The sequence below is a fragment of the Sebastes fasciatus genome, chromosome 22 (genome assembly GCF_043250625.1).
Source record: "Sebastes fasciatus isolate fSebFas1 chromosome 22, fSebFas1.pri, whole genome shotgun sequence".
In the NCBI taxonomy this organism is placed as follows: domain Eukaryota; kingdom Metazoa; phylum Chordata; class Actinopteri; order Perciformes; family Sebastidae; genus Sebastes; species Sebastes fasciatus.
In genome coordinates, this window is record NC_133816.1 from 662,589 (window position 1) to 677,500 (window position 14,912).

Sequence of the window (14,912 nt, forward strand, 5' to 3'; positions counted from 1 at the left end):
ACGTGTTTTATAGTGACGTTCCTGATGTGTTTTATAGTGACGTTAGTGACGTGTTTTATAGTGATGTTAGTGACGTGTTTTATAGTGACCTTCCTGATGTGTTTTATAGTGATGTTAGTGACGTGTTTTATAGTGACGTTCCTGATGTGTTTTATAGTGATGTTAGTGACGTGTTTTATGGTGACCTTCCTGATGTGTTTTATAGTGATGTTGATGACGTGTTTTATAGTGACGTTAGTGACGTGTTTTATAGTGATGTTAGTGACGTGTTTTATAGTGACGTTCCTGATGTGTTTTATAGTGACGTTAGTGACGTGTTTTATAGTGATGTTAGTGATGTGTTTTATAGTGATGTTCCTGATGTGTTTTATAGTGACGTTAGTGACGTGTTTTATAGTGACCTTCCTGATGTGTTTTATAGTGATGTTCCTGATATGTTTTATAGTGATGTTAGTGATGTGTTTTATAGTGACGTTCCAGATGTGTTTTATAGTGACGTTAGTGATGTGTTTTATAGTGATGTTCTTGATGTGTTTTATAGTGACATTAGTGACGTGTTTTATAGTGACGTTCCTGATGTGTTTTATAGTGACGTTAGTGACGTGTTTTATAGTGACCTTCCTGATGTGTTTTATAGTGACGTTAGTGACGTGTTTTATAGTGACGTTCCTGATGTGTTTTATAGTGATGTTAGTGACGTGTTTTATAGTGACCTTCCTGATGTGTTTTATGGTGATGTTAGTGACGTGTTTTATAGTGACGTTCCTGATGTGTTTTATAGTGATGTTAGTGACGTGTTTTATAGTGATGTTAGTGACTTGTTTTATAGTGATGTTAGTAATGTGTTTTATATTGATGTTAGTGATGTGTTTTATAGTGATGTTAGTGATGTGTTTTATAGTGACCTTCCTGATGTGTCTTATAGTGATGTTACTGACGTGTTTTATAATGACGTTCCTGACGTATTTTATAGTGATGTTAGTGACGTGTTTTATAGTGACGTTCCTTGTGTTTTATAGTGACGTTCCTGATGTGTTTTATAGGGATGTTAGTGACATGTTTTATAGTGATGTTAGTGATGTGTTTTATAGTGATGTTAGTGACGTGTTTTATAGTGACCTTCCTGATGTGTTTTATAGGGATGTTAGTGACGTGTTTTATAGTGACGTTCCTGATGTGTTTTATAGTGACGTTAGTGACGTGTTTTATAGTGATGTTAGTGACGTGTTTTATAGTGACGTTCCTGATGTGTTTTATAGTGACGTTAGTGACATGTTTTATAGTGATGTTAGTGATGTGTTTTATAGTGATGTTAGTGACGTGTTTTATAGTGACCTTCCTGACGTGTTTTATAGTGACGTTAGTGACGTGTTTTATAGTGACGTTCCTGATGTGTTTTATAGTGACGTTAGTGACGTGTTTTATAGTGATGTTAGTGACGTGTTTTATAGTGACGTTCCTGATGTGTTTTATAGTGACGTTAGTGACGTGTTTTATAGTGATGTTAGTGACGTGTTTTATAGTGACGTTCCTGATGTGTTTTATAGTGACGTTAGTGATGTATTTTATAGTGACCTTCCTGATGTGTTTTATAGTGATGTTAGTGACGTGTTTTATAGTGACGTTCCTGATGTGTTTTATAGTGATGTTAGTGACGTGTTTTATGGTGACCTTCCTGATGTGTTTTATAGTGATGTTAATGACGTGTTTTATAGTGACGTTAGTGACGTGTTTTATAGTGATGTTAGTGACGTGTTTTATAGTGACGTTCCTGATGTGTTTTATAGTGACGTTAGTGACGTGTTTTATAGTGATGTTAGTGATGTGTTTTATAGTGATGTTCCTGATGTGTTTTATAGTGACGTTAGTGACGTGTTTTATAGTGACCTTCCTGATGTGTTTTACAGTGATGTTCCTGATATGTTTTATAGTGATGTTAGTGATGTGTTTTATAGTGAAGTTCCAGATGTGTTTTATAGTGACATTAGTGACGTGTTTTATAGTGACGTTCCTGATGTGTTTTATAGTGATGTTAGTGACGTGTTTTATAGTGATGTTAGTGACGTGTTTTATAGTGACCTTCCTGATGTGTTTTATAGTGATGTTAGTGACGTGTTTTATAGTGACTTTCCTGACATGTTTTATAGTGATGTTAGTGACATGTTTTATAGTGATGTTAGTGACGTGTTTTATAGTGACGTTCCTGACATGTTTTATAGTGATGTTAGTGACTTGTTTTATAGTGATGTTAGTAATGTGTTTTATATTGATGTTAGTGATGTGTTTTATAGTGATGTTAGTGACGTGTTTTATGGTGATGTTAGTGATGTGTTTTATAGTGACCTTCCTGATGTGTTTTATAGTGACGTTAGTGACATGTTTTATAGTGATGTTAGTGATGTGTTTTATAGTGATGTTAGTGACGTGTTTTATAATGACCTTCCTGATGTGTTTTATAGTGACGTTAGTGACGTGTTTTATAGTGACGTTCCTGATGTGTTTTATAGTGACGTTAGTGACGTGTTTTATAGTGATGTTAGTGACGTGTTTTATAGTGACCTTCCTGATGTGTTTTATAGTGATGTTAGTGACGTGTTTTATAGTGACGTTCCTGATGTGTTTTATAGTGATGTTAGTGACGTGTTTTATGGTGACCTTCCTGATGTGTTTTATAGTGATGTTGATGACGTGTTTTATAGTGACGTTAGTGACGTGTTTTATAGTGATGTTAGTGACGTGTTTTATAGTGACGTTCCTGATGTGTTTTATAGTGACGTTAGTGACGTGTTTTATAGTGATGTTAGTGATGTGTTTTATAGTGATGTTCCTGATGTGTTTTATAGTGACGTTAGTGACGTGTTTTATAGTGACCTTCCTGATGTGTTTTATAGTGATGTTCCTGATATGTTTTATAGTGATGTTAGTGATGTGTTTTATAGTGACGTTCCAGATGTGTTTTATAGTGACGTTAGTGATGTGTTTTATAGTGATGTTCTTGATGTGTTTTATAGTGACATTAGTGACGTGTTTTATAGTGACGTTCCTGATGTGTTTTATAGTGACGTTAGTGACGTGTTTTATAGTGACCTTCCTGATGTGTTTTATAGTGACGTTAGTGACGTGTTTTATAGTGACGTTCCTGATGTGTTTTATAGTGATGTTAGTGACGTGTTTTATAGTGACCTTCCTGATGTGTTTTATGGTGATGTTAGTGACGTGTTTTATAGTGACGTTCCTGATGTGTTTTATAGTGATGTTAGTGACGTGTTTTATAGTGATGTTAGTGACTTGTTTTATAGTGATGTTAGTAATGTGTTTTATAGTGATGTTAGTGATGTGTTTTATAGTGATGTTAGTGATGTGTTTTATAGTGACCTTCCTGATGTGTCTTATAGTGATGTTACTGACGTGTTTTATAATGACGTTCCTGACGTATTTTATAGTGATGTTAGTGACGTGTTTTATAGTGACGTTCCTTGTGTTTTATAGTGACGTTCCTGATGTGTTTTATAGTGATGTTAGTGATGTGTTTTATAGTGATGCTAGTTACGTGTTTTATAGTGATGTTAGTTACGTGTTTTATAGTGACGTTCCTTATGTGTTTTATAGTGACGTTCCTGACGTGTTTTATAGTGACGTTCCTGACGTGTTTTATAGTGACGTTAGTGACGTGTTTTATAGTGATGTTCCTGATGTGTTTTATAGTGATGCTAGTTACGTGTTTTATAGTGATGTTAGTGACGTGTTTTATAGTGACGTTACTATCAACATCACTATAAAACACATCACTAACGTCACTATAAAACACATCAGGAACGTCACTATAAAACACGTCACTAACATCACTATAAAATACGTCAGGAACGTCACTATAAAACACGTCAGTAACATCACTATAAGACACATCAGGAAGGTCACTATAAAACACATCACTAACATCACTATAAAACACATCACTAACATCAATATAAAACACATTACTAACATCACTATAAAACAAGTCACTAACATCACTATAAAACACGTCAGGAACGTCACTATAAAACACGTCACTAACATCACTATAAAACACATCAGGAACGTCACTATAAAACACGTCACTAATGTCACTATAAAACACATCAGCAATGTCACTAAAAAACACGCCATAAACGTCACTATAAAACACATCAGGAACGTCTCTAAAAAACCCGTCACTAACGTCATTTTAAAACACGCCATTAAAATCACTAAAAAACACGCCACAAAAGTCACTATAAAACACGCCATAAACGTCACTGAAAAACATGCCATAAACGTCACTAAAAAATACGCCACAAACGTCACTATAAAAAACGCCATAAACGTCACTGATAAACATGCCACAAACGTCACTATAAAACACGCCACAAATGTCACTATAAAACACACCACAAACGTCACTATTAGAACACGCCATAAACGTCACTACAAAACACGCCATAAACGTCACCATAAAACACGCCACAAATGTCACCATAAAACACGCCACAAATGTCACCATAAAACACGCCACAAACCTTCCTGATGTGTTTTATAGTGATGTTAGTGACGTGTTTTATAGTGACGTTCCTGATGTGTTTTTAGTGATGTTAGTGACGTGTTTTATAGTGACCTTCCTGATGTGTTTTATAGTGACGTTAGTGATGTGTTTTATAGTGACGTTCCTGATGTGTTTTATAGTGATGTTAGTGACGTGTTTTATAGTTATGTTAGTGACGTGTTTTATAGTAACGTTCCTTGTGTTTTATAGTGACGTTCCTCATGTGTTTTATAGTGATGTTAGTGACGTGTTTTATAGTGATGCTAGTTACGTGTTTTATAGTGATGTTAGTTACGTGTTTTATAGTGACGTTCCTTATGTGTTTTATAGTGACGTTCCTGATGTGTTTTATAGTGACGTTAGTGACGTGTTTTATAGTGATGTTCCTGATGTGTTTTATAGTGATGCTAGTTACGTGTTTTATAGTGATGTTAGTGACGTGTTTTATAGTGACGTTCCTATAAACATCACTATAAAACACATCACTAACGTCACTATAAAACACATCAGGAACGTCACTATAAAACACGTCACTAACATACCAACACTTTGTCTCGGCCGTCAGAGTTAGATACCCTCGCACAAGGCGCCCTTGTATTACATTAACTACAATGTAAACCCATCCGCGGCAATGTTAAATGCTCAGGGAAAAGTGCACCGGGAGTGTTGTGACAGATTTAACAGCGAAAAGACACACGGGGCGGGCGGTAGGCGAGGTGGATGGGTCCAACAAACAGAGGGCTTTCATTCAGTAGAACACTGTTCGTGTCCCCTGCATCACGTTACAATCTGCTGTTCGTTCATGTCCGGTGTTTGAAACATTCAGTGTAATTTTCACTGCACAAACGTAGACGTTATAAGCCCACCCAAGTAGTTTTTCCCTAAACTTAACTATAATGGTTTTATTGCCTGAACCTAAGCAAGTGTTTAATTCACAACATTAAGCACATGTTTAGCCTTCAGCTATCAAGCTCCTCTTCTGTGGAACCAGTTTCAGCCTGGGAGGCAGACACCCTCTCCACATTTAAGAGTAGGCTAAAGACTTTCCTCTTTGACAATGCCTATAGTTAGGGCTGTCTTGGACCAGCCCTTAGTTCTGCTCCTATAGGCCTAGACTGCCGGGGGACTTCCTATGACACACTGAGCTCCTTTCTCCTTCTGTAAAAATTCATGTCCCATTCATTGTTACTAACTTAATTTCTTCCCCGGAGTCCCTGTGCTTTCTCGTCTCGCATGTAACCATGGATCGGGGTTACACCTGGAGCGGGGTTACACCTGGATTGGGGTTACACCTGGATCGGGATTACACCTGGATCGAGATTACACCTGGAGCGGGATTACACCTGGATCGGGATTACACCTGGATTCTGGTTGCATCAGCTGCCTGCTTGACACCAACTGCTACCATCATTAATTAATTCCGTCTGTACGAGGGACTACCAAGACTAACGAGGGAATACTAAGGCTAAGCGACAAAGTGGCAGCCTGGAAAATGAGACTTCTCGGTCACTGCCAAAGACATCAAGAACTCCCAGCAAGCATGCTGGTGCTGTGGGAACCAACGCACGGGCATCGATCACAGGGACGTCCCACACCAACATACTGTACATGGACGTACTGAGTAGAGATGCTGGACAATGCTGGCAAGCTAGCCAGATGTATGGAGGACTGAGATAGCTGGAAGCTCCGCTGGAAAGCCCGTCTGAGGACGACCCAATGATATCAATTCCATTAGTTGTATTATCACTCTTTTACATCCACTGCTATTGGTTTTTGTTATTAGTCCTACTTGTATTAGTTATTACAGCTGCTAGGCTATTATTGTGGTTGCTGTACTTTCTCTCTCTCTCTCTCTCTCTCTCTCTCTCTCTCTCTCTCTCTCTCTCTCTCTCTCTCTCTCTCTCTCTCTCTCTCTCTCTCCAACCGATCACTGCAGATGGCCTTCCACCCAGAGCCCGGTTCTGCTCCAGGTTTCTTCCCGCTAAACGGGGAGTATTTCCTGGCCACAGCGCGCTTGATGGATCTGTTGTTGTGTCTCTAAAATATGGTGTACGGTGTAAGACCTGCTCTATATATAAAGCGTATATAACTTCTGTTATGATTTGACGCTATATAAAAATAAATTGAATTGAATTGAACTGAATTGAAGTTTACTGCGACCAAAAAGTGACACTGAGGGGTGAGGGGCCGTGTTGGGATGAGAACATGTTGGATATCAGGTTGCCAAGGGACAACGCCCTCTAGTAGCCGTGGCAATCATGACGGGAGTAAAGGAGGTGTAGGGTGACAAAGTCTGCGAAGGGAGGAGGTTGGGATGGATATGCATGCATGTTTGTCTTCTGCAGGACTTTCTGCCACTCTTGTAAGATCTGCTGCTGCCATACAGACATTTTCAACCATTTACACGCAACACAAGCCACAATGAGGTCATGTGAAGGAGGTCGTTTGTGTGGACAGTGTGGCAGTTGTGTGTGAACCCAACCAAGGTCGACTGGAATTGTACATTTGCAGAGATTTATTGGACAAGCGTGATTTGATCAGGATGATTAGAATCATTTTTTCCTGTCCAAAGAACATTTACCTCGTCATCGTTTTATTCTGGGCCATTATAAATATCCAGCCTGTGTGTGTGTGTGTGTGTGTGTGTGCTGGTTATTTTGGAAGCTTAGACTCCATCAATTATATTTAGTCATCATTCTGGCATTTCAATTAAATAAACTCAAACATTTGCCAAAAGCTGTGTGTGTGTGTGTGTGTGTGTGTGACAGCAGTCAGTAGACAGCAATTATTTAGAGATAAAAAGTTGCTAAATTACCATCCACATCATCTTTTATCATGATTGTCATCATCATCATAATCATCATCTTCAAATTAAATGGTGTGAGAACATTGTGTGACGTGCCTGTGTGTGTGTATCTGTCTGGTCTATCACTCAGCCAGCCGTGGGGATTCAAGGCAGTCAAGTACCAGTCTGATGGATAACAAGTATAGATCCAGGCTCTGGGCGTGTGCGTTTACAGGGGACTACATTTCTTTTATAGGTGTGTATATCAATGACACACTGTCGGTGCATCAGACAAAGACGAAAGAGAAAAGACATTCTTCTTTTTTTTTCTTGTTTTTTGTGTGAAACATTGATTACAGCAGTGAGCAATCAGCAGCAGCTCAGACCAACAGACAGCCACAGAGTGAGCGCCCGAGTGTGTCCATTGACCATACGCGGCCCATTAAGCACCCATCAACCTTCCCTGTCCTGTTTAGTATTCCTGAAAGATTCCAGCCACAAAGCAGAGACATGAATATAATACGTTTGGCCAAGATGTGCCGAGGATACAAAAGAGGCTGCAGGGCGGAGTGGAAGAAGACAGAATAAAGATGTTTGGTACTCCTCCCATATGTCTACAGCCGCAGCAACTTCCATGAATCTGGGCGACTCACACAGGAAACAGATTTGACGACTGAATAGTCAGAGACATCTTGACTTTTAATCCCTAGTATGGGTCAAGCTCCAAAAACTTGCAATACTACATTTCCCATGATGTAACTCAATACAGTCTTTCCATAATGCCTTATGACTTGTCATTTATCCATCATCATTAACCCTCCATTCACAGCAAGATAGAGTCAGTAAATGTTGACGGACCAGCAGCCACAAGAACAAGTTGACTGCAGTGCTGTGTTGAAACTTTATTTACTAGCGCAGTGCCCGTTCAAAGATTGCTCGGCCTCCGGTGTTGCTGCTTGAAGATTTCTCAAAAACCACTCATCCAAACAATTACCCATTCAGCGCTGTACTTCCTTTGGTCCTAAGCAATCCATCCAGGGACGCTGGGAGTCAGTCGGAGCTGGGGGTGATGAGAAAAAGCCAGTCTATATAATGACATCATACTAAATGCTGCGCAGACATTCAGGTTTTTGCTTTAATTTGAATGACCGGGATCATTTATATTGAATTGTTATTAACATCATTTTACACTAATCTTTCAGTTTTCCCCCTGGGTTTCTAGAGGGCAGAGGTTCTGTGCAGCCTTGGGGGATTGGGAGTGAGGGGGATTGGATGAGGAAAAATTTGATGGTTTTTGACTTTAAACTATGTAATTGTACATCATTTTGGACCATTATTATTACTATAGTTCATGCCCAAATAGCTTAAAGACAAAACTTGCCATAGTTGAATAATGATCTTATTATTTAAACATATCACAGCCCTTCAGATTCAGAAAACTGATTTAGCTTTTTATTAGCTTCAAATTAGCTTGTACTTGTGAAACAATCCCGTTGTTCAATTCCAACTCCATTCTCGTGTCTCAAGTTGCTAATCGGACTGTAGACTATAACTGATGCATGTATGAGGAAGTCTTGGCCTGGATATCCTCTGGCTATACCGGAACCACAGAAATATTGTCCGTTACCCCCAGAGGCTAAATTGTCGTCAGACCGACAGTCGATGGGTCCGAAGATTGGTGGAAACCAAACTAGAGCTAAAAGGAGAGTGAATATTGAACTCATAAGGTGGACAGAAACATGACTCAAACTGAATGCTTACGTTGTTGGATGTGTAAAAAGGCACATCCGGCACATCTGTGAATGTCTGTTTGCTAACTGGTTGCCATAACAATTTTATAAGGTGATGACATGTCAGATGTTGAGTTTGTTACTCTGCTCACAAGTAGCCAAAAGGAACCCCCAAAGAATGGTCTGATTGTTGTGGGACTTGACTCCCTGAATATATGAACTAACTTTGAACTTTAAAGAAAAACAATAAAAGTAGTTTTGACCCGCTAAAATGAGGATTACTGTCACTGGAAACTGTAAAGGCCAGCTTGTGTTCATCTACAGCTCTGCAAAATATTTTCTCACTGACTTTCAGCTCTTCTGCGATGTTGACATTTACAGGTACACAAGAAATGTGCCTTTGGTGTTAATGCAGAGACCGGGCTGAGATGTTACAGGAAGACAGCCTCTCTTTAATCTAATGTTTTTACTCAACATTGGAAAATGAATTCAATAGACAGCCTACCATATAACAACCCAACATCCTATTAAGCTAATGTGGGCGTTCATGCAGAATCCTGGCAGGGATATTGTAAGCAAGAACAGCAGTTGATGGCTGGTATGATATTGCAATTATCAGTTAGCACCCTCTGGCTCTTAAATCACTTGCAATAGAACAGTGAGAAATGTCTCAGAGAAGTAATAATCATTTCAACAATTGCACTGAAAAATATTTTGAAATAATGACAGGGCACAGTGTGCTGGCAACAGCTGGTGAGTGGGTGGGTGCCTGAGATCAGGGGTAGAAATGTGCAGAGAAGATTGTTTAAATATTGGGTGAGATTTATAGGCATGTATCTGTCTTTTCATGATTACAGCAAGAAGCCGTGAAGAACAAGAGCAATACGTAGAAGCCCTTTTAGCAGGTTGGAGCATCTGTTTTCTTACTGTGTTGAACAGAGGACTGTTAGCCAATCGGATAACTTTGTGCAGGTAAGAGTGTGTGCTCCTGAAGACTCACTTAAAATGTTATCAGCCGATTGAATTGGGGTTATCAGCGGTTATTAGCCTCATAGATATGGGTTAGAAGGGGCCTGCTACACCTACTAGTAGGTTCAGAAGGCTGTTGTCATCTATTCAAATGGTTGATCAAGGATACAAATACAAGATGACGACGACGACGACAACCTCACAGTAATTATGACTATGGATGGGGATCGTTACATTTTTATTGATATTGATACCATTTTCAAGACTGCTTAACTATCCGAGTTTTATCGATACCACTATCGATGCTTTTCTATTATTTGGCGGGAAGACGAGACGACAATAAATTCTTCACAAATCTGATATTGCTTTATTGCTTAACTGTGAGTATGTGACTGTTTGATTTCTGAACAGTTAAAATCATTCAAAGCGACCTTTAATATAAAATAAACACTTATTTGAACCTAAACCACAATCCTTTCCTAAACCAAACCAAGTAGTTTTGTTGCCTAAACCTAAAGTTCAATTCACAAAGTTTCACTTTCCCAATATCTGTGTTAACCACTGATAATGCCCATTCAATCGGCTGGTAACATTCAAAATCGGTGTCCTGAATGATGCCTGTGTGTGTGTATATGCAAACTGAAAACTTGTTTCTAACAGAGCAAACTCAGAGACAGAACATAAATTGTTCTTATTTTTGACACTGAATGTAGCCATTTTTGACATTTTCTTCGATTTTTCCAGCTAGAAATTACATATTTAAAGGTTCAGTTCACCTCCATAACAAAAACACACAAAAACAAGTTTCAGTAGAAATGAAAAGGGATCACAGCAACGTGTGTAGATTATTCAGAGAAGTGCACATGTATGAAGCTTTCAATGTTAGTTGCTTGCTGCAAGTCTTCTACCCAACATGTTTACACAAGCAGATATGGTTTTTGGGTAGTCACAACTCACCATAGAGTATGTTAATGAGGGAGATCGGCATGACCAGGATGCCTACGAGCATGTCCGCCACAGCCAGCGACCTCAGGAAGAAGTTGGTGGCGTTTTGGAGCTTCTTCTCCAGCGACACAGCAAGGATCACGAGGATGTTGCCACCGATCGTCAGCGCGATGATGATGAGTATGAGCAGCGCCGGCCAGTTTTTCTCCTTCAACGCCGCCCTGGTGACAGACTCCTGGGTGAAATTGTCCAGACCGGCACTCATGGCTGCCGCACCTCCACTGCTGCCTCCAAACCCTATCCCCCATGTCAAGGATTGGTTGAGGTCCAGGGGGTTTATGCTTGGCCAAGCCATCCGACCTCCAACCTCCAGGGAATAAGTGGTGGTGCTGAACCCGCCAAGAAGAGCCCTCGTTGGGCCACCCATCCCAAAGAGAGACTCTTATCCTATTGGACGTTGAAACAGGGAGGGTTCCCCTGGTTTTAATTCACCTTCTTCACCAGCAGAGGGAAGAAGAAGGTGGAGAGAGCGATGCGGTCAGCATTGATCATGACTTATTAAGAGCTTTGAAGTGTGTCTTCCAAAATGGATTCTTGATAACAACAGAATACCATTATTAAGGTTCTGGGGGGAGGGGAACAACAAGGAGGATGAGACTTTGGGGAAAGAAATGACAGGGAAGAGGGGAGAGGGGATTGGGAGGGCCTAGCTACAAATGGTTTTCAGTTTAAATTGTATTCCAATAAAGTCCCGCTAGCTGCAAACAGCCTCAGATTGTTCCCTGAGCTTTGAATCTCCCATTTCTTGCCAATAAGTCATTGGCGACGAGTTCTCAAGGTGTAGGCTGAGCCAGAACGTCCCGCGTTGCTTCGTGGTGCATCAGTCAGTTCTTGGTGGAACTGAGAGTTTAGGAGTTTCTGATTTAGAGCTGAACATTGGTTTCCTCATATCCATGGCTGCTGTCTGCTCCAGCCACCAGATCTTCACTGGTTAGTTTATAGATGAGTATCAATTCAAGAAAGGTGTTGCAAGTTTCTTCTTTTAGGTCAGAGTTGGTGATCAAGTTGATCTGTGAAAGGAACCAACAACAACAAAAAAGACATCATATAATTTATTTTTGAAATTCCTCTTTGCACAACTTTATAATTCTCCACCCAGTCATTGATCATTGATTAATCAATCAAACCTTTCTCTCTTGCATCTTCCTCACTGTTTCAACATCAGTTGGTCTGTCTTTTCCAACCTTCCTTTTACCCTATAGGGTAAATGGAAATAAGGGTTCCAAAAGGGTTCTTTCTGAAAGGCTTAGGTTCTACACAGAACCATTTGCTTGTGTTTTTGAAAAGGTTCTTTGTAAGCCAAAGGGTTCCATTAAGCACCTTTTTCAACCAAAGGACCCTTTTTGGAAGAAAGAGTCCTTCAAGGATTGTTGAAAGCATGGGTATTAAAAGATCATCACAGCCCAGTACCATAATTGTTGTGGGTTGCACCAGATCAGCCCCGGCCCTTAAGGAGCCTCTCGAGGAACTCTTAGAATATAGAATGGTTCTCGGTAGAAGCCCCTGGATTGGTTCTTGTTAACACCAAAGACTGTATATAAAGATAGACGACATGACAGCTCCCCAAAAGTGAAGCCAAAACATCTGGATCGCCCCCTGGTGGCTGGCTGGAGTATAGCTCACACCCCCCCTCCATGTTAGCGGATGGGAGATGGGCCAAACTAAAAAGTTAAAGTTAAATACATTTTTCCCAAAGATGGTGTCTGTCATTTTAGGTCGTTCTTATCAAGTGTTAATTTTTACGTCATGATTAATTTTGACGTCATGATTGACAGCTTTTAAGACTGTATATTACAATATATTATTTTAGTCTTTCCTTCCTTTATTACGTATTTGGATCCCTTTTACATTTTTATTGCATTTTCCGTCACTTTCCTTCATTCCTTCTCCCTAACCTCCCTTTGGTGCTTCTTCCCTCCTGCATTTCTCCCCCCCCCTCCTCCCTCCAGCCCTCCAGCAACATGGCCACTCAGATCTGTCCTTCTTTGTTTCTTTCTACCTCACAGCGATTCTTCCTCTACTAGACTAATTTATGATATCGTCTGCACCCTTAATAAAAGTTGAGAGAATGATGTCATTTAAAACAAACTGAAGGAGATAAAATGAAACGGAAGCTCTGATGTTTACACCCTCACATCACAGTGTGTGTGTGTGTGTGTGTGTGTGTGTGTGTGTGCCAAAGTACTGGCTGTCCTCTCTATTTACCCTTACCTCTCAGCGGGTCCGTGATTTAGCACCTCATAAATGTCTTCAAGGATATGTCGAGGAGTCAGAGTGTACTGCGTGTGTCTGTGTATGTGTGTGCCTGTATGTCTTTACATGTAACAAACAGTAAGACAGAGAGAAACACTGTGAAAATCAATGAGACATTTTTTAAGAATGTGTGGGCATATGTTTAAGAATGAAAAGGGAGTGTGTTCCTCTGTGTCCATGTGTGTGTGTGTGTGTGTGTGTGTGTGTGTGTGTGTGTGTGTGTGTGTGTTTGAGATAAAAAGCCAGTACATCTCCAGACGGACCCAGGCCTCCAGCGGAGATGGTTTAGTAGGCGGTGAGTCTACGATGATATCAAGCAGAGTACAATAGGCACTCTGAGTGTGTAAATGTTAGACTCATTGCTAAAAACACAATAATAAAAACCTGCTTTGCAATTCTGAGTGTGTGTGCTAACATTTGTTTTGTTTAATGTGAATGTATTGTAAGTCAATGCGTGTTGTTTTTGTGTGTGTAAATGACTTCATAGATTCATGGTCTAGGTGTGATTGTGTACAAACTACAGGGCTGGTCATCGATTCAAATATTTAATCTCAATTAATCACGATAGTTCAGAAATAATCATGTGTTTTTTATCTGTTCAAAATGTACCTTAAAGGGAGATTTGTCAAGTATTTCATATTACTATGCAAATATATGTATATATTTATTATTGGAAATTAATTAACAACACAAATGAATGACAGATATTGTCCAGAAACCCTCACAGGTACTGCATTTAGCATAAAACAATATGCTCCAATCATAATATGGCAAACTGCAGCCCAACAGGCAACAACAGCTGTCAGTGTGTCAGTGTGCTGACTTGACTATGACTTGCCCCAAACTGCATGTGATTATCATAAAGTGGGCATGTCTGTAAAGGGGAGACTTGTGGGTACCCATAGAACCCATTTACATTCACTGATCTGGAGGTCAGAGGTCAAGGGACCCCTTTGAAGATGGACATGACAGTATCTCCTCGCCAAGATTTAGCGTACATTTGGAGCGTTATTTAACCTCCTTCATGACAAGCTAGTCTAACATGGTTGGTACCGATGGATTCATCAGGTTTCTATAATTTCATATGATGTCATATATTTTCCCTTTAGCTTTAAACTGAGCTCGCTAAAATAAAAACAAAAAACGCATGTTGCATTAATGCGTTAAAGAAAATAGTGGCGTTAAAACAAATTTGTGTTAAAGCATTATTGTGTTAACTTTGACAGCCCTTTGAAAATGGCCATTGCAGTTTTTCCTCGCCAAACTTTAGCTCAACTTTGGAGTGTTATTTAACCTCCTTCCCGACAAGCTAGTCTTCACTCCTCACTCTTCACTCTAGCTTTAAAACTGAGCCGCTACAACCTAAAAATCACAAGTTGCGTTAAAGAAATGATTGACGTTAAAACTAATTTGTGTTAACGCGTTATTACCGTGTTAACTTTGACCGCCCTGAAGTCAATGCTTGTTGTTTCTGTGTGTGTTAATGATGCATACATTTATTGTCAAAGTGTGATTGTGTGCAAACATAATTAGTAATTCAGATTATTCATGTGTGTGTGGGCAGATCCATTGTTAGTCCTTATACCTAAACGACAACATCAAACAGGTT

General features: G+C 39.7%; 1 protein-coding gene across 1 annotated transcript in view; it reads right to left on the reverse strand.

The window, feature by feature from the left end:
- htr2cl1 (5-hydroxytryptamine (serotonin) receptor 2C, G protein-coupled-like 1) overlaps positions 1–14,912 on the reverse strand; it is a 245,508-nt gene that overhangs the window by 52,314 nt on the left and 178,282 nt on the right. Inside the window, 1 exon segment of the mRNA XM_074622871.1 lies at positions 11,003–12,060. Coding sequence (XP_074478972.1) covers positions 11,003–11,417 — 415 coding nt within the window. The 5' untranslated portion in view covers positions 11,418–12,060.